Source organism: Notolabrus celidotus, chromosome 9 (genome assembly GCF_009762535.1).
Source record: "Notolabrus celidotus isolate fNotCel1 chromosome 9, fNotCel1.pri, whole genome shotgun sequence".
Taxonomy (NCBI): domain Eukaryota; kingdom Metazoa; phylum Chordata; class Actinopteri; order Labriformes; family Labridae; genus Notolabrus; species Notolabrus celidotus.
Genome location: NC_048280.1, coordinates 23450308 through 23475647, shown reverse-complemented (window position 1 = coordinate 23475647; position 25340 = coordinate 23450308). Strand labels below are relative to the sequence as shown.

The window sequence follows — 25340 nt, the reverse complement described above, 5'->3', positions numbered from 1 at the left end:
GGGTGCACGAGTGAGAAGCCAAATCACAAGCAGGTAGAAGGAATTTCATATTTTAAATTAAAAGTTGAGTTGTCAAAGTTAACAGAACTGTTCATGCCGTTTATGAAAAATTATGATGATAAAGGTTCAATTACCTTTTTTCCATGACGGAAACGAGGTAACGATGAGCTGAAATGGCATTACTGAAATAAAAACTCTGAAAAACAAGTTTTGTTTTCATTAACTAGATGGGAATAAAATGTTAGGTGGACTGCTGGATATTCAAAACCCATAATATTTTCCCTCACTGTGTTTCTTATCTGTCTGTAAAAATAAAATGCATTCCTGTAACTGCTTAATTTGGTTGAGGGGCGCAGTGTTTTTATGGATACAAATTCTCACTGCCTCTATATCATTGACCCTTTTACTCCTGATGCTTGTCAGTCACAACCAGCTACCTAGCAACATCAGTTTATATTTGACACATCATTTTTGGCCACTGTCAACTTAAATAGCTCTGCATAAAAGCCTTAAGTAATCCTAGTTTGGGGCCATGCTAGAGACCACATTTCACAGCTCAATCAACTACTAGTCATCAAAGATGAAGATACAGTTGAGAGCGCAGTAAACTATATGACTGTCCAAAGCACCTGTCATCACAGGAATAGTTAGGGGCCAACATAAAAATGCAATGCAGCTCTTTTCATTACGAACACATAAGTCTGTTAATTGCACTTTCATTTAAAGACCAAGAAATTAAGCAAAGCCATATTGACCAAAGAAATAGCATTGTATGTTTTGGCTTAGAGTGGATCCCTCCTCTGTATTACCTCTTTTAAATATGCGTAATGTACTTTCCTTATCTAAGTCGATCAGCACAGCAGCATTGCATTGTGGGAGAGTCTGGGCTAAATTATCCAACTTATAATTTTTATCTTTATTTAAACTTGAAAATCATAGAGAGCAAGCCCTCGTTTACAATGACGACAAGCTTATAAAAGAAACATTAAAATGCATGAAAAAGCAAATACAAGATATAACCCTAAAAGAATGATGATCAATTAAAAACAGACAACTATTAAAAGTAATGTTACAACAATTGAAATAATTTTACACAAAGTCAGTTAAAACAGGTACAATCAGAGGTTAAACATTTTAAAACTAATGATTTAAAATGATTAAAAGAAACCAGTGCATTCATTTTTAAAGTGCTTTGAAGTGACTTCCATGCAGATGGTGCAAAAACACAAAAGGCAGATCTACCCAGCTCAGAAGTAACTCTGAGAACCTGGAGAGTCAGTTGATCCGGTGTATTTTGCTCCAGAGGACCAAACTAGCATCGAAGATAAGTATGATGGTAACATCCCAACAAGCGCTTTATAAATAAACAGGTAAAAATGCAAATCACGCCTTTCAGCCAAACTAAAACCAAAGTAAGGAATTCAGATATAACAAAAGTAAAAGTGTTGCAATGGAATGTTGCAGATTAAATGTTTTACTTGGTACAATCTTGATACCAATTTCTGATAAAGTATAATGTGTTAGAGGAAAAAAAAACAGTTGGACTTTGTATAGATCGAAAATTGACCAAACTGTTTTGAGTTGTCATCAACTGAAATTAGACAAAAAAAAAAGAATAAACGTCATTGAAACTAATGAGTATTTTCATCCAAAAACCCAGACTACATCTCACACAGGGGCCAAAAATAACATGGATATATGTTTTCACACAAACTAAAAGCGGTCCAATAAAGGATCTTTGAGAAAACATGGACTCCAAAATTCAGGAGAAAAGCGGTCTATCACAGTTTCCAGCCAATATTAAATACCACATTACATAAGTGAAGAATATTTGTAAAGTTTAATTTAACTATCTAACAACTGAAACCATGAAATGCCTGACATTTGTATGACATATCTGGAAAAGAAACGTCACTCTCGAGCATACAGAAGACGTAGATAATGAACTACTAGGAAAACAAAGGTCATCAAAAAGCTGATAAGTTTGTTTACAAATCCAATGAAATGGTGTGCCGTAAGGCCTGGCACTCTACCCACTTGCCAAAACTTGATCGTCAGTCTTTTAAATCTGTCCTTCACGGGCCACCATGATTGGAGTATCCTTTAAAGCAATAGAGACTCAACACTTTCTGTAAACTGCCGCTTCAACTCTTAATATCAGTTTATCTTATGAACTCAATGGACTTCTTGTTAACATTCAGACCGTGTAGCTGCTGCTCCTGAAATCAGGGATTAGGCAGAGGGATGACTAAAATTCCTTAACTCAGCTTGTGAATCTTTCATACATTCTGAAACATATGTAGCAGACCTAATTGTACTTTGAAATCCGAGCTCTTGATTATGTCAGTATTTTTAATATATTTCTGATCCAAGCTGGTTCTCTTCTTTACAATAAATAGTTGTGAGAGTGTAGCAAGTTCAGCTGTAACAGAGTGCACTGGATTTCAAATGGAAAAATAGATGAATAAAACAGGGTTATATTGCTGACGTGAGTGCTTTAGGGGTGTTTGGGGCTGTTTACATCTATATTGGGGGAGCAGTGCTGGACTTGTTGCCCTTTTCACCTCCAGGGGATGTGTATTAAAGGAATAACATTTCTACACAGTCCCACTTATGTGGATGTAAACACCAGAAAATTCAAGCTGAGAGACAACACTTCCCTGCATAAGGTTCTTACATTTCAGATGTTCAATAACACAACAAGACAAAACATCCTGATATTTACAGACTGTGCTGCAACATTGTGAATAAATGAAGCTGAATTAATGGTTGTTTAATATGCTGTACAAATATTGAAATGATATGGGGAAATGGAAATTAGCATCATTGCACAAATAATGGAGCTTAGCATCTGTTCAATGAGTAAAATTAAATCCTTCTCCTCGAGTTTTCCACTCACTACACCCACCAAATAAGTAAGGCTGAACTCCTCTCTGCCTTCTGTTATTTGGTTTACGAAATACAACTAAAGCAGCTCTCCTCTCGATGGAGAGTTTTCAAAAAAAATTCCTGCTGAACAACAGTGCTGCACCTTCAGTACGACAGAAAATATGATGAATTAATTTGTGAGTAGCAGTGCAGAGGTTTGCTCAGGGCTCCGAGTCCACTGATACATTAATCCTAATATGTTCTCAGACGAAATCCCCACAATGGCATAATAAACACATCAGGCCCCTTTGAGCTCTCCAGCTTCTAGCATAAAGAAACTGTCGATGATAAGACGAAGTTCTCTGGCCTTCTACAAAGCCACGAGTCATAAAAATAAAATAAATGAAGGAATGAATGAGGGCCAGCAAACTCAAACTGGCCATGACTTCTCAGCATTGAAGTGCTTATATTTCTGTAAACAACTATTTTTGCTTGAGAATGTATGTTAGTGTAAACATGTAGGGTCTTATTTCTTAATTTGTATTCACATTTCCTCATATGCAGAAGTGTTCAGTTTTTAAACATAGTTACAGAATAGTTTTTTCATGCTGTGCTTGTTCGCTCTGCCAGAATCTTACATTTACTTTGAAGGTCTCTGAGATCAGTTAAAAAAGCCAGTCTTTTAGCCAATAGATTGTGAAGCATCTGAATAAATGTGTTTCAGAATGTACTTTTGGTTCCAGCGATTTAGCGAACACTAGTTTGACATTATATGAAACAGAATTTACAAATTTCAAAACAAAAACCTCCCACCTTTCATAATATGGAATAGTATTGTGAAACCAAATGAATTTTGGACTATGTGTTGAACAAAAGAAAGACAGACAGAAAGAAAGAAAAGACTATGACAAATTAAAACTAAAATTATAGATCTGATATCAAACAAAAAAGAGCATAATTAAAGCCCATAATTAAATTGTATATTATATTACCGTCCCCTTGGACGGTGAAAAATGACTAAGATTTTCACCTCCACAAATGAGGAAATCGAATGTGTCCCAACATTTAAATACTTGGGTTTTCTCTAAGATGAAAATCTTTCTTTTAATCGTCATATTGAGAGTCCAACTAAAAAACTGAGGGTGAAGTTGGGTTTCTTTTATAGAAACAGACGCTATTTTTCTTTTGCTGCTCGTAAAAAGCTCATTCTAGCAACCTTTGTATCTGTAATTGACTATGGTGATGTTCTTTATATGCATGCTTCCTCAGCCTCTCTGAAAATACTGGACTCAGTGTACCATGCTGCATTGCAGTTTGTTTCTGGTTTAGGTTTCCGCACACATCACTCTATCTTGTATGAAAAGGTAGGCTTGTCTTCCTTACACAACAGAAGAAGGGAGCATTGGTATGTCTCTCTTTATAAGGCCATACTACAGGAGCTGCCGTCTTATTTATCCTCCTTATTGACTCCTAAAGTTGTCAGTGACTGTCATCTTCGGTCCTATGGACAAATTATTTTTGTCATTTCTTGGACTCGCTCTGTCTTTGGTTCTAAGTGCCTTTAATGTCTTTGCTCTCTCATCTTGGTTTGAGCTTCAGGGTCGCCTGAAACTGGATTGTTTAATTTGATTGGAGGATTTTAAAACTAGGATAAAGGATGATCTGATCAGCTTGTGCACATGTTTTAGAGCTTAACACTGCTAATTTATAAATTGATGTAAATACTTGTCACTATATGTTTTGTCCTGTTCTATTTGTGAAACTTTTTATGCTGCTGTCTTGGCCAGGACTCCCTTGTAAAAGAGACTCTGTAGCTCAATGGGACTATTCCTGGTAAAATAAAGGTTAAATAAAAAATAAAAAAAATCTTCAAGTCTCACAACAAGTCGGCATGCTTTCCACTGAAGCAGTGTTAGATCTTCACTCAGGATATTAGCAACAAGCTGTCATAAATTGATCAGCTAGCTTGCTTTCTTTATTCCCTGTCTAAATGGCTACTGATCTCCCATGAGATAGAACTTGAGCATCAGGTGTTGGCAAAAATGTATTTATAGTTGTGAAAGTGAAAAAGACGATACAAAAATATTCAAATTCTGATGATAAAATAATGAGCACTTACTGTATTGACAGTTCCTCCCCATGTACTCTCCTGGGCAGTCACAGGAATAGTTGGCAACCAGATCTGTGCAAATACCCCCGTTCTTGCATGGGTCCCTTTCGCATTCATTAATATCTGAAAGAGCCAAGACACAAAAAAAAGGTGCATTCATTTATTTGAAGCAGACATGTAGGCAATTAGAAAGACCTCATCCTCATTAGGATGCATTGGTGGAGAGCGCATATTGAATTCTCCCTGTGTGTTTCTTGATTCTGTCTGCTCATAGACGGTCTCACAAAGACACTGCTTTCTTAAAACTAATAAATCAAACTGCTCCTCAGGGGACCTTTAATGCTGGAACACTACAAGGCAACAAGTTGTGAGAAGTTAACAGCAATTAACCTGTGTACTTTCTTTGTGATATATATAATTATCATACATTTCAGTGTACCTCATAATGTGGGTTTTTACACTCTTCTTCATGCTTCTTTAGTTTTTTTAAGATATGTAAGGGAAGTGAAGCCTTATTGTTTCAATATGATAAACTATCGTTGCTGGACTTCAACAACAACATTCATCATGGTTCTGACTTTCATTACAGTCATTTGTAAGGCCACACTGTCTAAAAGTGTGCCTGACATCTAATAGATGTTAGAGGTGTCACGATTAATAGACAACCAAAATTGATGACACTATCAGTTACAGATGAACGCTATAGTCAATACCTAATAGGTTAAACCATTGCATGTGTTTTTCATGCTGCTAGCAAGCAACATGTTTTCTGGAGCTGGATTCCAGGTGGGGGAGCCATCTCACATCGTTATTTCTGGTAAGCGAGAAAACAGTGACCAGTAAGCAACAGGTAAACAAATGAATGCAATTCTGTCACAACCCTAACACTTTTTATTGTCAAGGAATATTGAATGTCTATCTTTTTCATATTAGATGCAACATTCAACTTAGCTGTCCAAAGATACAGCCACACTGTGGGATTTTCCCTCTCTTACATTTTCAGTCTATCTCCTTAAAACCTTTCCCCTTTAATGTTAAATTTTTTTCTCCATTCTCTTTTTCGTCTTTCTCTCCTACCACTGAACAGTGAGCAAACTCATATCATATATGACGAAAACAGCCATGCTTTACAAACCCATGCAGAAGTGCTAAAAACTGCAGTTCATCGAGTGTCCATTTGAGGCTGGCTGAAGGAACACTGGAAACCACATAGACGCCCACTCAAAAAAAACAATCTTTACAGCATTAATAAGCATGTCTATTTTCTTATACATGATTAATACTAAAAGCCAAGAGAAGAATATGGCTTGAAGTATGATTTCTAATGGCATTCTTTGAGATCAAAATAGTGATGTTAGCTTTGGGGCAGCTGTGGCTCAGTGGTCAGAGTCAGTTGACATGAATGGGATTAGTTAATAATGATTATGATGAATATAGATAGATTTAATGGTAAGGTGGGTATATATTCCAAGCCTCTTTCTTAGTAAAGAAACAAATAACAGATAATTATAGAGTCACAGAAAACACTTTCATTATTTTAACTTTCACAGTCACTATCAGCTGTGCTAACACCTTCCTTTAGCTGTTACCGTTATTCCTCCCCTGAAATAGCTCCTCACTGAATGACTCATTCAAACAATTAAAAAGTCGACAGACGATCCCACCAATCACACATCCTCTCTTCTATAACATTAAGAGTTTTACAATGGAATTAACAGGGATAGTTTGTAATGTGAAAGAGGAAAAGGGGCAAACTTTTGATAAACTTTGAAGACATTTCTAATGATTTAAAAACTTGCCCTTGGCTGCAAAACACAACCTGAGTCATCTGTGACTCATAGGTATAATTTATCCTCATGAATATGTACTCAGGCAGGAGATTCAGAGAGCTGCTTAAGAAAGAGAAACATGATTAATATGAGCCTGTCATGGTGATTTTTTTATCGGAGATTGTATCTATTATATCTACAGTCACTTGGGCACGTCTGTATCTAAAAATATATCTGTTTCTCAATGAATGGATTTGCTTTAGTTTAGAGACACATTGTCATGGTATTCACACATAATGGCTACTTGGGCATTGTAACTCGAGGCTATCTTTAATCTGCAAAGCAGAAAACTTACATTAAAGAATAAATAAAGAGGGTGAAATGAGAGAAAGAGAGAGAGAGAGAGAGAGAGAGATGTTACGTGATTCAAATTAAACAAGGGACCTTCACATTTAGTATATTTTGATGTTAAGTTGGATGAAACTAGGCCGTATAACATTTTAATCTGATTTTGAATAATAAGGTATGCATAAAAACATTACCCTGATTTTTTGTCTGTGCAACTGATTTGATTTGATATATTTTTCATGGGCGAACTCCTGCCTCGGCTTTAGTTGATGATGGAGTCCCCTGCTGTTTGGTAATAGTCTGCTATAAGGCTATGTAATAAAATACAGTTGGTGGTAAATTAAGTGTACTGCAAATAAAAAACACTGATTCCACAGCCAATATGAAACTGATTTCACAAATGACACTAGAACTATTTCTCTTCTAAGACTCAGTGTTTACTGTGATATTTAGCAAAATACAGTGGTCAGATTTCAAACTGTAATGCTCCCTTGCTCACCCCTCCAGTCAGTGAAGCAATGGTGACCTTCGAGGACTTTTGTGATGCATGATAAGTATGATCCTCCATTTGCCAAGTTTTTACTATCAAAAAGGTCAATCAATATAACTTATTGTGTTCGCAACAACCACTCTTCTTCTTTCTTTTCCAGCCACTGCATTACAGACGGCCACACATACTTAGGAATATTATACTCTAATTCTACTTAGTCTGTTCTGCTACATGCTGCAAAGTACTACACACTGCACCTTTAAAGACAGACTGCATCAAGACAAAACTATGCAGGGCACAAAGAAGGAACACAAACTGCAGGGTTCACTCATTTAAAATTGCAATGAAACATTAGTTAAATGCCTGAGTGATCTGTATGTACATACGGAATCTATTAATAGGGATGCTGCCTTATTGTCACACTTATTGTGGTGACTGTGTACATCTTTATGTAGATCTTTTCAGTTTTCTCAAGACATTTCCAGAGCATTTTAATAAAGCCACTAAACACACAGAGTGCAGTTAGAGGACAATCTCCAGCTCCACTAAATCACATCATGGTGGGATAAACATGGTCTGCAGTCCACAGGGTACAATATACTTGATGCTATGTGGTTTGCATCATGGAGGCTCAACCAACAGTGTGTGGGCTTACTGCAGAGATGCAATGAATACTCATGTTGACTTGAAGATAAACTGAAGCAAAGGGAATTTCATGATCTTTCCCCAAGTTTCATGACTTCTTTGTTGAAAAATGTTCAAGGACTATTAATAGTTATGAGCCAAATTCTGCCTTATTTGCAGATCTCAGACAGCTATTAATGAAAAGACTCACAGTCTGCTGTTAATAGGCTGGAGTATTATTCTGGTATGTTTCAACAGTCTAATTGCTTGTTATAATGAAGCAGAAGCAGTGCAGTAATCAGTTGTTATTGTGCTTAGACATACCTAATGCCAGTACTTGTCATATTTTATGAGAATCAGAAAAATGCTTAAGGCAAGTTCCCTCCTATTTTCCACTTATCTTTACAGCAGATTTCGTAACTGTGTTTTCATGAGATAGTACAAGACACTCCGATATTATAACTAATCTTAGAAGTGCCAGCATGACAATAAAATAAACTGGGGTTCACACTATTAAAACAAATGAGAGATGAACAAACACTCGCTAGTGGAAAATAAGACATCTTGATTATGGGTGGTTATTGGAATCAACAAGGTTTACGTTCATTTTTTAACATATCTTTGAGCTAGTGAAGCAAACTCACAAACCAAAGCCTGACTCTTTTAAATAAACAATGGTGGACACCAATTAACAAATAAGCTTCCACGTTTTTAATGAAGCTGTTGTCTGTCAGCAACTGTGACAACAACAATAAACATAGTGAAAGAGTTATTAATCAAGTGAACAGCACGACCACAGGAATCATTTATGAATTTCCTATTAGAGACATATTTACACACGTTGTTTGGTTGATGCTAATTGCCAAAGTAGAAGACTCAAATGGGAGTGTGGCTTTATTGCCACTTATGAACACTGAGATGCCATTAATTCAACAGATAACCAAAACATAGATCAATCAGTGTCGTAGTATTAATGAGAATATCTCGAGATGAATGACAGACATAATGCTGATTTTCCTTTCAAAATGAACAGCTTCTTAAGGAACCATAAGTGGAAAGTGAACCATTTGCTCCCTAAAGAGGCTGTTCCCTTCAAATGTCAAAGAGGCAAGAAGCAATAAATACATAAATCAGAAATAGGAGTATCCCTTAATCCTGCTTCTCACAAAGACTCACATAATGGAGCTAATCCCTTTTGGCATTGAGTGAAATGCTGCGTACACATAGGACAGGTCAACCACAGCGCCTGAAGAGGAATTTAGGCCCACGCCTCAGTTCGATCCACTGTTATTTCACCACTGCAATTATTTCACGGAAATAAGTGAACCTGTTGTTGCCCTTCAAGCTCATACACTCCATTGTTGCCACCGGTGCCGTGTAAGTTCAAATACAAAGGTGAGCCAAATGGGCCGGCCACTGAACTAGCCTGGAGCACAACATGCAACTGAAAGAGGAAAACACAGTGAGCCCATCTTACAATTTGCTTCCCTTTTATGAGAGGCCATCAGCCCCTGGGAGATCAGTACAGGGAGAGTGAGACTTAAAAGCGGTGTATTGCCAGTAAATCAGGTGGGAGAAAGGGGATTACTTCGGGGAATGCAGTTAATCCACCTGATAAAAACTAGAAAAGAGAGGCGAGGGGATGCACGGGAGGACAGGAGAGGCTGACACTGTGAAAAGGAGAGGGTGTTCAAAGCGGATGATGTGATAGCTCAGTAGTCAGGCAAATAAACTTTGTTTACACAACTTCTTTAACACAGTGAGAGGCATCCGTCTGAGGGGTTTCCCCTGCAAGTAACGGTCAAAATCAACCATTCTGCATTTAAATATGTCATTAAGCCTTGCATGATAAAACACTTTACAACTGATGTGTTCAGTTTAGAGCGAATGGCACTATCCAGGTTGTAATGATTTTATAATCCAGTTTGAGTAAAGATTTCTACAGTGAAAAGAGACAATAAAACTACCAGGCATAAAATTTAATACAATTCAACACATTGGCTCTCCAATAACACCACTTTGCAAAGCTTATAATGTTCAGTTGTTGTTGAAACGGGGCCAGATTGATGCAGTGTATTCAGCAGCATTTACATGGGACTTCTTGTGTTATTTAGCTGCTGATTGCACATTCAGATAGTTTAGAAAGAATAAGAACAGTATAGGAGCTACAGATGAAAAGATAACAGTTAAAAGAGTATCCTTATCTTTATCCCTAACCCTTTCACAGGTGTAAAGTCTTGTCAAACTAAGGCTTTCAACCCCCCAAAATATAACTCCTCGGATTCTCATCCCGTCCTCTGTCCACTGAAATGGCTCGCTCCCTGCCTCTACTCCTCTATTGCTCTAAAAAGTGTCTCAGCTGGACAATAATGAGAGCAATGAATAGTGCTTGGAGTCAGGAACTAACACTGGCTGTGAGGACTAAATTGGCGATGCAATGCGTCCAGAGAGCAGGAAGAGGCCTGCGTTGGGAGGGGTCACCTGTGCCCTCTCCGCTGAGCAGCACTGACCTCTACAGCGCCTGCACCTGCTACAACAGCCACACAAACAAACACACACACAGCCCGATGAATCTGCTTTTCCAGTTCATTCAACAGGAAAGCTATTGTGTCATATTTTGCACAAAGGCGAGTTACTGAAAACGTAAATATGCCATAAAGCTGAGGCCAAAAAAATGATGGAATTCCATCAAGTGTATTAAACCTTTTGTGCTTGTCTGAGTGTAAATAATTGTGCAGTAATTGATGTTTGGGAGCACTGCAAATAAGAGGTTGGGGAAATTCGACAACAGAAGTTAAAAAACAGATCAGCTTTGCAGGCAGACAATATTTTCAACAATGTCCTTGAGAACATTTTAGAAAACTGCTTTCGCCTTCAAGATTTGATTCATGAGCTGAGTTTGACAGCTGATACAGCCAGGATGATGGGACTCAATTTGATAGACCTGTTGGGACAACTGTGGCTTACACATAGAGGTGTTGGTACAGAAAGGGTGAGACTTAAAGACTATTTAGCATCTAAACAGGTCACTGTTGACATTTCTAGATTCCTTCATACGCTGTTCAAACTGCAAGAGCTGATAAGATAGCTGTTAAATTTAGCCTACAAATAGCGTTAGCTTATAGGCTACACTTGCCTCTATCAATGTATGTTCACTTGCTTGTTTAACAAGCCGAGATGCCAGACCATGCCACTGTCCATGCTTGCAGATTTGATAAATACACTGCAGCCAGAAAGCTAATGTTTGATTCAAATCACAACTAAGTGGCTCTGCTATTTCTGTACACAGGATGCTGTTTGGCTATCAGTCAGCAATTGAATCAAACCAGTGACCTAACTATTATAACAACCACTTAATGTGAAGTCAGTTACAGAAAAAGCAACACTTTAACTGCCAAATGCAGGTTCCCCATGCACTGTACCAGTTGTTTTCCTTAATTGAGAACAGAGATAATTTAATTAGCACTAGTTCATTTCGATCCAAATGAGCCCTCTTATTCCAACTGGCCTTAAATATACATACAGTTGCATCCGAAAACCTTGAAGTGGCTGCACACAACAAGATAAATCAGCCAAATGATTGAAAGAAATGGCTGTTAATAGCCTGTAATCCTCTCATACTTGTAAGACTCCTCCGACTTAATTAGTCAAATGAAAGGTAATGTCCCTGCAGTATTGCCCCAGCATCTCAAGCCACTTAAACCCATTAAATTACAGTGAGATGTTGGGTGAAACTGAGTAAAGCCTTATTTTCCCTTTGCCAAGACACTGTAAGCCACACAGCTGGAGGTTAGTCAAAACTTTACTTCCATGTGGAGATGTCTCATCATGTTACAGCTCTGCATCTGGACTCTGTTAGGCTGTGCTCTGTTCCATCATTTCTTATCTTCGTTTTAAGAGCCAGTGGACTCAAGCATGTTCGGTGCGCACACTGATCCTCCTGACCTCTCTATCCAGACGAGAAGCAGCAGTTTGACCGCTGTGCTCATTGATTGACAGGAATGAAGTGGACAACCGGTTGTTTATGCCTGCCGCATAATTAACCCTTGACCTTGACTACTTGTTCTCTTCTGGAAGTAATCATCTCTTTTTTTTTTCAGCGGTTTGGGTTCCCCCCCGAGGGAGGCTGCCGATGATGCCCGCTGATTCATGATGGTACCGCAGATGTTGGATCTGAAACAAGATTGCAATCTTCGGGCACAGAATAGATTCAGGATAAAATGAAGAACGCACAGCTGATGATTTACAGGGGTAGGACGGTACTGTGAGGATTATGAAAGTAGCCTATATGCTCTCTGATAAAGCACTTTATTAGGGATGTTATGAGAGCACAAACTAATTTGAACTTCATGTTCAAAGATGAGGTTTACTTGGTATATTACAAGGGGTTTGTCTCAGTAACATAACATCCAACAATGAATTTAGGTATATTGTTATTCAGTGACCACAGAGACACATACACCACAGCAGAATATTATGTATGACTGAATGCTTCTCATGCTTGAAAAAAGCACGGCCAACATAATCTGTGTCATCTTTAACACATACATGCTGTGACTAACACCACAAGAATAATATACACGCATGTTCAGCCAATAATAGAGCTGCAGTCCCGATAAAAACAGCCTCTCCTGGGCTCCCCTGCCATCATTTCACTGTGATGACTGTCTATCCTGTGCTGCAAACCTCCCAGTTATTTATTTAATTTGTGAATATCACTGTTCCTCACTCATTTCTGTCAGTTTTGATGTGACACAGCACTCGCTTGGAAGAGCTGGATATAAAAGCACCACCTGCTCCCATCTGAGCTGGAAAGACACCTCAGGAGCTTGCATGTACAGAGTGAGAGCTTTATTACCAGTAAAAATAAGATACATGCTTTATTTCCAAGCTTACATTTCATTCCATGTTGTATCTTATCCCAGTGTGTGTGCTTCTCGTTCATTTTTTCCATGACTAAGTGCTCATGCAGGCTTAAGCATATACTGTAGATGCATTCACATGCAGTTTATTGCACATACATAACTGTGTCTGTGCTGAAAGGATTATTGCTTGCCTATGTAAATTCCAGCCTGGTTATTTCTATAGCGGTACTATACTCCAAGAAATGCTGACATCTCCACATAGCTGCATCCTTGTATATGAGCGATCAACCATTGACAGGTTTTGGTGCAGAGAAATGTGTTTAGTCCACTACACAAGGCCAAGACAAGCCATGTCTCTCCAAGTTGAGTATGAGATGGGAGATAGAACATGGAAGCGCCTGTCTCCACTGTCAATCTGACCTGTCAATCTCTCCTTGTCTTACCCAAGCCACTGAAGTGACTATCATCATAAAAGACAGGATTCCTATCCGGGTCAGTGAAGTCCTTTCCAAGTTGAAAGATAATTTTTGAATCACTAGATGAATTCTTGTGTTTTCATGGTGATATGTTTCAGCCTTGGTCATAGGCGTCAAGGCTTAGCATAAGTATTGATTTCATTGATCTCCTATACAGACGTTCCTCATATCTCATTCCATATGCAGGTTAGTTTTCACAGTGGGACATGCTGTAGTATTTCATGGGATATGATGATGCATGAAGCTGTGAATTCAGGATTAAGAATAGTGCATTCCAAGGACTGGCTTTTTGAAGTGGGATTAGCCCACTGAGAAGTTATTCAGAGCAGCACTCCAGAAGCCCTTGAAAAGGTATCTTAGGATGCACTGCAGAGAGGTTCTGAGAAGCCAAACACTCATCATTTGGAAAGACATGCAGACCGGGGGGCTTCTCTGGAGCTGGGATGTGCAGAATGTGAAAAGCCCTCAGCTCGCAGACAGAATGACACTCGGAGGAAAGCCTTAAGTGTCATTTTAAGCTTACAGATGGAGCCTCCACTGCAGGTGTGTGAGGGGAATACTGATGGAGCCCGGCAAAACATTGTGATCCGCAAGCTCCTTAACATCACCGAGGTATACTTACTAGAATGTTTAAGAGACACTTGAATGGTCTGAGATGCAGATTGAGAGCAAAGAGCAAACACAGGCTTAAAGTGGGAGAAAACAAAGATAAAAGAAGATGCCTGTGTATGGGAAACAGAAATATTTGAGCATACATGTTAACAGAAAACTTAAAAAAAAAAAAAATTTTTGGCATTACTGTCAATCTTTGTATATGCATGAGGCAACACATATCAAAAGGATCACAGGAATATTTAAGAATAACTATGAAACATAAATGTAGCACTGGCTTTTGGCAATCTGTCATGTCCCGAGTTAGGATAAGCAAGTTGTTAGAGATTCACGGATCGCAATTTCTTCAGGCGGTTCTGATTTCTGACCTGCAGACCGAATTCTGGTTTCATTCCTTTAAGAACTATAACTAGGGATGGGTACCGAATTCGGTACTTTTATAGGTACCGACCGAATTCTGTCGGTACTACCGAGTACCGACTCACGTAAAATCAAACGGTACCATGTTTCGGTACCTAAACGCATCCCTGTGACTGAGAGGGAGTGGAAGAGGAGGCGATTTTTCATACTTTCACCCTGTAATAAAGTCAGAGACTGACCGGGTGAACGTCTCTGCTCTCTGCTCTCTGCTCTCTGCATCTGCGAGGGAGCGCGCCAAACGGAGCCTGCAGCTGACGGGTGCGCGCACTCAACGCGACTCAGAACTGCATGTGGATTAAGTTTATTTTATACAGTCTATGGTTGAGACTGACCCTCTCACTCCGAGAGGGTCAATTAAATTAAACAAATTTGAGATTATTATTATTTTTTAATTAAGTCTGGAGTCTCTGTTCGGTGGCGCACAGTGACAGCCGTCTCATATGAGCACAAGTAGATCCACGCAATATACTTTCATGACTGGATAAAGTTATTGATGGGGACATTGAGCCATGTCAGTGTTTCTTTTGCTGTGCGCATCACGTAGAACTTAAGGTTTGTTTGGGTAAATTCAAAGTCGATGAAGAATCAAATATTTTTGAGAGGACTGGCTGGTCACTTGTTAACAGTCTGGTTGAGTGTTGCATTATCACTGAATATATAACTAGAATAAAAGTCATTTCAATCAGGGTCATATTCTGAATGACTTATGCTGAATTTAATATTTATAATGATGCAATATTAAGATACTTCAGTAGTTTCAACTCAGTTATTTCACACTGATTTTATTAATTCATTTTCTCACTGACCCGTTTCTGAACTACCCTTTTCTTTGTCTAATGAACAAGAGGAGATTTCACGAGTGTTTCGGTCAAAGTGTGCTATCATCCTTACAACGGTTGTTCTCACATACACATAATTTCTTCAACACTGAGTCGATTTATCATCCAATCAGAGATTTAATAATGAAATCAAATTTCACACTCTACTTTCTCATGAGCACCCTGCTTCATGAGAACATAGTCAAACAACACTGATACCAATGTGTCCACTCAGTGACCATGCTAAATTTATGCAGCCCTGTGGAGTCAAGCTGAACATTTATCAGTGTTCTGTTTTGGCTTGCTGTGCCAGCCAAAAGCCCCAAGCAGGACTGAATCTAACTCTTTTCCCACCACCTGGGATTTGGAAATGCATCTCTATTTATGCTCTGGCTAGCTGCCAACAGGCTTACTGCAGAGGCTACAAGGTGATGGTGCAGCTCAAGTGTCCGAGGGGGCTTCTCACAATTAGGCCCTGGTTACGGCTCGTTCCTTTAAGTGTTCCACGGGAGGGATAAAACCAGGTGAGTCTGTGTTCCAGGGAACAGGAGAATAAAGAAGGGAAAGACAAAAACTGTATAAATATTTTCAGGTTCTATTTTAGGGGAGTTAAAACTTAGACAGTTCACTACTATTTCCCGTCTTGGGTTGTCATGATCTTGGGGCAAAACATTGTTTGGTTTTTCATTGTTGTTTGGATTATTCAAATGTTAGGTACTCATGTTGTTGTAGTTATTCTCGGGGGGCAGAATTTTGTTTTGGGTTCTTATGTTCTTATGTGTATATTTTGCCTGTATGTTAAGGCACTTTGTAAACTCATGTTTTTTAAAGGAGCTTTATATATAAAAATACAAATGAATATATAATTATTATACCTAAAGAAATCTAGGCTATTTCTTAATGCAATGTGAGTATTTCACATTCTTTTAAAACAGTGATGGTCCTGACTGTGGTTTGATAGCAAGGCTGCACATCAAGCCGTCTGTGCAATTCTTTGATGTGGCTCCAACTTTCAGAGGGCATTCTTCGCTGTTATATATTTGGTTTTAACAGCAAAGCAACACTGTGGAGAAAAGAAAGAAAGAAAAAAAAACAAGAACTGTCAACCGTAATTTTGCTGGCAAAGCATTACCTTGCCAAGAAGGAAAGGTCATCTTACTCAAAGAATGTTTCTGCAGCAGTTTTATTTGGCTGGATTTGCAGAATCCAGACTGCTTACTGAAGCTTTATGGAGAAAAGTGACAAGTTTATGTGATCAATGAGAGGTCACAGCACCAGCAGATAAAGATACCAGAACATGTGTAAGGCTAACACTGACAAGATCAAGGCCATCCTCAAGTAAATATTATTTTTTTATTCTTTGTATTGGATCAACTTGAGGTTAGAAAAATCAGGTCAGTGGTGCTCTGTCAAGCAAAAGGCTCCATCTAGAAAGCTGAATAAAATGTCTGTCAGTGGCACGAAAAAAGTGGCCCTAAACACCTTGATTCCAGTTTGTTTCCACAGCTTGTTATCCAAAATGCCCTCTGACAGAGTCGAGATAGGGTCAGCTCCTCCTGGGATGAAGAAGGGGCACTAGGATATCTGAGAAAATAGACATTTGAAGAACAACACTGATCTTGGACTGGGTCTTGTTTGTTTTGTGGATGCATTCTGGCACAGACCAAGAGGCAAACATACAAAGAGCAAACAAAAACAAGATATGGTGGGCAAGTAATTGTATTTTCCCAAAATATGTATATCCTATTATTATAGTCCAACATACTGGGAGGTGCATTGTTGGGGCAACCAATGTAAAGAGAGACTTAAAGCGTAAAAAATGTGTAATGAATATAATATGTAATGAATATATATGTAATATACTGTATGTGTATGCATTTAATGTGCTTTGGCAACATGTCTTTGTTCATGCCAATAATGCAAATTTGAATTGAATTGAATTGAATTGAAAATTGACTAATTTTATAACTGCCATATAACTAACATCTCTGTTCTTGTAAGATTTAACAGTTCTGTATTAACAAAATTCAAAAGAAACAAGATTAATCTGCACATAATGAGAAATCCAGGACTATCTTTTAACACCTAATTTCATCACGTCATATATTGAAGCCCTTTGAAACAGCACGATGAAACTTAAGTGACATTTATGGCAAAAGGTAAAAAAAAAAAAAAAAACAGACTTTAAATGTTATAGCACTACCGTCTGTGTGCAAAAAAAAACAAGGGCTGTACTTTAAAGAAAATAACAATCTGTATTTAAGCTGGACTATTTAACTCAAATTGTGCAGTATATGCACCCTATATTGATACAATAGCAAGCAGTAGTATGCACCATCCTACACTGTCCTATCTTTCTCTGATCTGTCTTTCCTTTATTTCCTTTGCAAATTAACCATTGAACATTGTGAGCATGTAATAAAGGTGGCTGCCAATTTCTGATTTTAAATTTCATATAAACAGGGCTGGTTTGGACACTAATCTCTATCTCTTCAAACAGATAAAACAAACATTAAAGTCATCCAAAGGCCAGATTTATTGTCCAGAATATTACTAAACCAGCACATAATTGGTGCTCAGCTGTTTCCAGTCGCACAAATGTGCATTGCTTTGAACAAAGAAAGACCAAATGTGCAGTGAGCTACAACAACAGCACTGCTGGCTCCAAACCATATCCATCTTTTCCGTTTTTGATCTGCAGAGACTCCAGCGAGACAGAGAGAGAGCACACAGACACTCACTGTCTCTTATAGAGTTGTTGATCATTGGCGTCTGATGGTTTAGTGGTATCACTGTGGTCGCTTCTTTGGATGTTTGGTCGACTACGGACCCTTCCCCCTGAATTCTCTTCAGTCATCTTTTCCTGTAAATGTAGCTTTCAAGCCACAGACTGAGAGCAGTGGGTGGGCTGTGGGATTGTGAGTGTAATTTTGAGAGGGTCTGGAAATGGCCGTGTCCTCAGCACAGCTCTATATCACAGTAATGGGGCAGTGAGAAGAGCCTTCAGGCTGCCAGCGGCCACAATGGCTCTGTGGCTTCTTTAGGTATTGGGACACATTTTTGGATCTGATAAAATTAAACTCTAGCGGGAGTGAATTTGTTCTCACAATAAAAACTGTGACACTTTGAGGAATTTCACCAAACCATGCACTGCATTGAAAAAACATGGGGAGAACCCAAATTAAGACATAAAAATAAATGCTATACTGACTGCTATCCTAAAATAAAGAAGCAAATTCACAAGCGGTGACAAAAAGAGCTGAGGAAGAACAGAGGTCCTACTTGGTAGAAGCAGCGAAAGTTTTCCTGAGAAAACAAAGTGGTGATAAAATAATTCATGCTAATTTATGCATGTAAAAATAAAACTAGAGTGCAGATTAGCATAATTTCAGTAACACTTCCCTTCTGTTGTAAGCCACAGGCTGTTAAGACGAGACAGATTTATACCTACAAGAACAGACCTGGGGCTCTATGACTAAACTGATGCCTCTGTTTATTTTGAATTAGGTTAACTTTCCATGGACAGAGTACTCCCTCTGCTTGTTTACCACAGAAAAGTTTTCTTTGGGAAACTTTTTCACTTACATATAGTTGTGTGTGAATCAATCTTAATCTAGTTAGCTAAGCCTGCCCTGCAAACTCAATATTTTTTTCTAGAAACTTGCACTGACAATCCATCTTAAAACAAAATTCACTTATACAGCTCGTATGATCTGAGACAGTCAGTTCATTTCTGCACATGAACAGCTTTTCCCTGAAGCTATGAACAAAATAGCAGCAGCACTTTGTGGAGCTTCACCACTGAGATGAATAGAAAGCTGATTTTGTGGACACAGTGGCAATTTGCGGGATAATTTGTTGAGAATAAGGGTCCATTTTCTGGATGAGAGCTGCTATCTTTTCTTCAAAATTACCATGGAAAAAGGAGCAACCAAAAACTTTATGGGTCCAAATGTTTGCTCCTAACATTGTTAATAAGCTATAAACTCCAAGGAAATGTAATAGTTCAGCAAATAACCAAGCATGATGAATGCCAATGGATATTTAATACCTCATAGTTTCAGTTTTGAAATAAATATATGCATGTCGTCTGCATAAATGCATACTATCGGGATGTTGCTCCAGCATAGAGGACAGTCTGGTTTTTGAAGTTAGAAAAAGGCTTGAACGGTCTTACTGCTTGACAAATTCGGTTGTGCCCAGCAGTTAGGTCCACAACCAGGGGCATACTCAGGCTGTTTGAGGGGCTGGGGTGAATGAATAAAGAGAGCACCTGCTGTATGTCGTGAGGCACCAGCGCACAGAAACGTGTGATGAACAAAGATCCTTTTGTCTCTCCTTGACATTCTGTAATCTTATGGTGGTTGCACAAACAGGCCTGGTAACAGCCTGGTAAATTTTTTGAGCGGGCTTCCCTGGAAGTAGATAGCCTGGAGGTTACAGAATTGGAACAGCTTTTCGCCCTCTTTATAACCACAACATAAGGTCACTTTAAACATAGCAAAGCAGTAATAATTATAGAGGGTTCTGGGGTCTTTCCCCAGGAAATTTTGAGCATTGAACACTTCGTTATCTGCATACTAGTGAATATTTATGCAACAGTTGGTAGAGAAATGTGATTATGTAAAATGAAAACAAACTTATTGATGGATGATAAACAAAAAATTAATTCTACTTCCTGCATGAAGCTCACATTCTAGTGAAATTGAATCTGCTATTTTCACATGGTCATTTAAAACTGAAAACTTTAATGTAAATTGATTGATATAATTAAAAAATATATAACTGAAATACCTTGGATGTCAACCAAACGTTTTTGGTCAAGTTACTAAAAGGGCACCTTATCACATTTTATTCATTGGAAAGTCACACGAGAGGGCCCTTAGTTACAGTTCGTACACAGGAAGGGCATCCAGATTGCACTTCTTTACCTTTTGCCCACAGGAAAGGGAAGCAGAGGGCACCTTTTTTGTTTGTTATACACTGGAAGGGCAGCTAAGAGAGCATTTATTAAGGTATTATTTACTTAAAGAGCACTGGAGAGGGCATTTCATATTGTTTATCTACTACAGGGGCATTCAAAAGAGCACTTATTCATATGTTTTTTTCATCCACAAGAAGACCAGGGGGGAAATCGCGCTCCTTGTCCTCCCCAACCCCCCTTTATTACACCACTGTCCACAATGTACATTGTAGGTGCAGCCGTGTAGCTCATTCTAGTACAATCTGCTTTTGAAATGTTTTTTAGATGTATGTTTTGATCTGTCTTTGATATCTGACCCACTATTCAGGACGTTGCATTAAACTGAGGGGTCTTTTCAATCGAATCAGCACTCTGATTTAATGACGTAAAGGGGGAGAGAAGCTCTTAAAACCAGCGCCACTGGCCTGGTCTTTGGCACCACATAATGAATGGGTTAATTTTCAATCCAATCAGTTTGTAGGCAGTGGGTCATAGACCAAGTTTTCCGGTACTCCTTTCGAAATCCTCAATGTCATCTGCATACAAGGAATGTCTATTGCCGACTGTAACTATTTTAGGATTTTAAAAGTCCATTGCGATGCCATTAGCATTTAAGAAAAGGGGAAAGACATTTTCATGCTTCACTGTGAACTTTACTGGAGTGACTTCAGAGTACAGCAGTGCAGTTAGAAGGAGATAACATCCATTTTAATCATTGTGAGAGAGGAAAGAAAACCACAAGACCCCAAATTTCTCTCCACTCTCCTCTCTTGGTGGCCTCCATTCCTGGAGTTAGAAGGGAGAAAGAAATTCTGGATATCTTTTCCTCTTGTCATCACTTATATTTGAAGATCTGTTTCTACACAGTGTGAGGCATTGGCACATTTTTGAAGGGCGACTCATTTGTTCCCGGAAGAGGTGCAGGTAACCACTTGGAGGTGTACTAGTCCAGTGAAGTGGGTGGGTGTTCCTGGGAGAGAAACAGCCTCTTCCTTGTGCCTGACAAATAGAGTCTATTGTTGTAGTCAAATGTTTACAGGTGAAGATGTACATAAGAACTGTCCTTTTGATACTCCTCCATGCTGCCTCGGGGTCTGGTGCTGTTGTCTGTGCTGTAATTTTGCTCTTTAGAAGAAACTGAGCACAGCAAGCAGATGAAAGAAGGAAACAAAGAAGGAAACAGGACAGAGCTCTTTTTCCTAACTCACCGCTCTGTAATTAAGTTGAGACGACTGGTCAGAAGACCTTGTGAAACATTAGAAAGGAAAACCAACGACAAGAAAAGTACATACTAAGATCTACTGGACACTTTCTAACCAGCTGCGAAACATAGGAACCAGGTCGCTAATGCAGACCTAAACGTGCTACCAAAGAGTAAGCACAGAGTAAGTCCTTATGGAGCCTCTTTTCTCTCCCCTGTGCTGATGAAAGGCGTCTGTGATCTGTCCCAGGTGCATTGACTAACAGTAATGGCTCCTCGAAGCTTTACATCAGGCCACAGCAATAAACAGTGGCTGATTATCCTGTGGCAAGAAGCTGTGGAGGCAGCAGGTCTAATACTGCATGATAGAAACAGTCAATACATGATCAAATACAGGGCCATGCATTAAAAAGAGGAGAAAAACTCTCACACATCCTACACTTGGCCTCAATCAATCCTGTGCTGCTGGTGTGTCAGAGAGAAAGGTAAAGTCAGGTATTGATCAAAGCAAGATGGAAACCGCTCGAAGCATTTGCACCATGAAGGGATGGAAAAGACTGATTGGAAAATGCAAGTAAGTCATTTAAAAGAACATTTTGAACATTCGTTTGGTAATTACCTTTTATTTTGCAATGCCTTTTTATTTCCCTGTATAATAAGCTCCACCCTGAACAAACTCTAGCATACATGACACTGTCTTTTACAGTTTATGTTGTTTTTCTCTGTGCTTTGCAAAGAGCTCCACACAGTTAGTCCAAGTGTGTGAGCGCTAAAAGGAATGACATAAAATCAGCTTTATAAGTAGGTAAAGAAAAAGAAGCAGCACAAAGCCTGATCAAGCTTATCCTTCAAAGAGAAAATAGTGAGTAACATCAACATCTGATCTCACAACAGTCTAAGTAAGGACTCAGTATTAAACTGCAACAAATTGAATTTGTTTAATGTTGTTAAACCACACCACGAGTTAGGCCTGTTACTAAAGACTGTTTAGAGTGAGCTGTGATAGGATATTTCTAAGGAGGAGAGTATGAAAACGTGACAGGGAAATAGCCAGTTTGCCCTTCATAGACTGAGAATGTATGCCCTTAAATGATCTGCAACCCCGTGATGACTGAGGCAATCAGTCCCAATCTTCACGCTGTGACAGTTCATTATGATGTTTGGCTACTTGCCCAAAAACACAGCGCTCGTTCTTTCAGGGACGTGGAGCCTCACTATTCCAAGATGAAGGACCTTGTGATAATGTCAGCTCTAAAAAAAGAGGGAGGCTATCCTGACGTTAAGCTTGATTTCACAAGGTTTTTTCTGTGATTTAAAAAATTATCAACAGTTGTTCATCAACACCTTTTAAAAAAACAACAAGACCTTTTCTACTACACCTATTGAGTAGCTATGCATGATTTGTATAAAAAAAAACCCACCCTTGATATCATTAACTGGAGTCTGTGAAAACCCTCAATTCAGCACTATCTAGACTCTGCCTGAAACTTTTCATTTTGGCTGCTTATCCAGTGATATAAAGTTAGACACACCATGCTGGTGATACTTTTCACTCAGCTTTGTAGTCATGAAATTACTCAAAAGTTATGCCTTACATAGAAATGCTGAGGCTATCCATTAGCTCCCCATTATATCTATTAGCAGTACGCTACTGTTACATTTCCTGCAATTATAATGTCACTTACAGCTTGTGGTTCAGAGACTTTATAGGAGGTCTTCATAGCTAGAACAGCCTAGTGCTTCAGTAACTATTGAGGTGCAACTTTTCCATGACTGAAGATATCCAACATTGTAGCATATGTATGAATTTAAACACAGATTAGCATTATATGTCTCTTTAAATATTATACACTCAAAAGATACCGTGTTTAAAGTTATATTTTTGGTGTGAAAAACAAGCATAGACTGTATAAATAATGGACGTAGTATCCGTGACGTCACCCATCTGTTCCTGAGCACTGTTTTGAAGCCAATTGTTGGCGGCAGCCATATTGGAAATGCAGAATTCAACCAGGCATAGTGTGATGTAAAGAGGCGGGGTTTGAACCTCCTAGCCAACAACTACGTGTTCCCGTCCGGGAGTCAAGTCAGCCATGTCCTTATTTGGGCAAAAACTCGTAATCTTAATATCTTCTGAACCGCTGCATTAGAAAAAAAATCACCCCCCTGTACAGTGTGTGCCGATAGAGAATTAGCGACGTAGAGCCAAGACGTTTTTTGAACCAGGCTGTAAACATGTTTATTATGCTTTGAAGATAGTCTTCTTTGAATTGGTGTGTATGTGGTTTCCGGTGTTTCTCCAGCGAGCCTCAAGCGGATTCTCGATGAATTGCAGTTTATAACACTTCCGCATGGGCTTCATATTTTGAGACCGGTGGTTGCCACTTGGAAACAAGTACCTGTGGTATCTAGCTGTAAAATGAGAGGTGGAGTGATAATCATACCTTCACTTTAACACCTGCTGTTTTTTCACACTGTCACCTCCTTTGGATGTGATCGTTTGACATCTACCCTCAATACTGAAATCTCAACACCTAAAGTTGACTTGCGGACGTCTGTGTTATATAAAAATAAGTCAACACATTTAGTGCATAAAGCAGTACCTGACCATCAAAGAAGTCTAAAATAGCTTTTACTTATACTGTCTGTCCATGTGCAACATCATTCCTGGCTCTGCCTCATAAAACTGCTCTAACAGGAGGGAAATGTAGTGCAGGTATTTAGGGTAACGTTCAAAGGTGTGAAATTGGATTTGGCTCTGACAGAGCGAGGAGATACTAAGAGCAACAGTAAAAGACAGGGATGGCTGAAGCTTATTTGATCTTACGTCTCTATAGTTGTCAGTTTATATATGAAGCCAACATAGACATGGGCCAATGCTGGTTAAAACACCGGATTACTGTAGATATCACATTAGATAAAGGCTAATCCTACAATACAATTTAATCCTTAATCTATCTTAAAAAAAAATCTTAATGTAAGTAGTGCATCCTGAGTGACAGGTATGTTTCTTTAGGATTTGCTTAAATTAAAATAGCCCAGAAAAAATCAAAGCAGCAGAGATTTACTGTGTTGCCACAGCTGTTGGTTCATTAATAAGAAGACTAATGGATTATGGTATTGACAGATTCTGAACCCAAGAGAATTGTACATCAAAGTATGAGCACATCATTATTTCTCATTAAAATGGATGATATTTATCATAATAACAAGGATAATACTGTCATAACAAATTTCTCAGAGATACTACAATGTCCTTTGTTTGGGTTTTTTTCTTGGATCGTAGTACAAGCCGATTTTTTTTTAGGCTTGTCATTCATCAAAACCGACAATACACCATAACAAAGCCAGCTAAGCATTTATTCTTGAGGAACAATTATTGTATGCCTTTATCATTTAATTGCAGGAATTATCCAGACGCTAGATTTGATTATTAATGTCTTCAGATACAGCATTGTTCCTCCCCTTCCTTCTGTCTGTGCCTCACCCACTCCCTTCCATTCAACTGTAATAACGTGAGGAGAATTGGCAGACATTAATGTGCATTCAGCCCATATCGAATCAGTTTCTTCACCACCCTGGGGCTTAATAGGAAACAATAACTGAATTATGACATGAATGCTGGCCAATTGCTCACAATTCTGGCTGCAGACAAACACAATGACATACCGTTGATATGGTGACTCGCTTCATTTCCTTTTATGTTATGTGCCTTTTATCTAACAAGTGGTAAAAAACTATGATACGCAGAAATAAAAAATTGACTGACAGTGACG

The 25340-nt window shown here is 38.7% G+C and overlaps 1 protein-coding gene across 1 annotated transcript in view; it reads right to left on the bottom strand.

Annotated features, from left to right (window-relative positions):
• Positions 1-25340, bottom strand: part of edil3a (EGF-like repeats and discoidin I-like domains 3a) — a 123516-nt gene that overhangs the window by 52684 nt on the left and 45492 nt on the right. Inside the window, 1 exon segment of the mRNA XM_034691010.1 lies at positions 4988-5101. Coding sequence (XP_034546901.1) covers positions 4988-5101 — 114 coding nt within the window.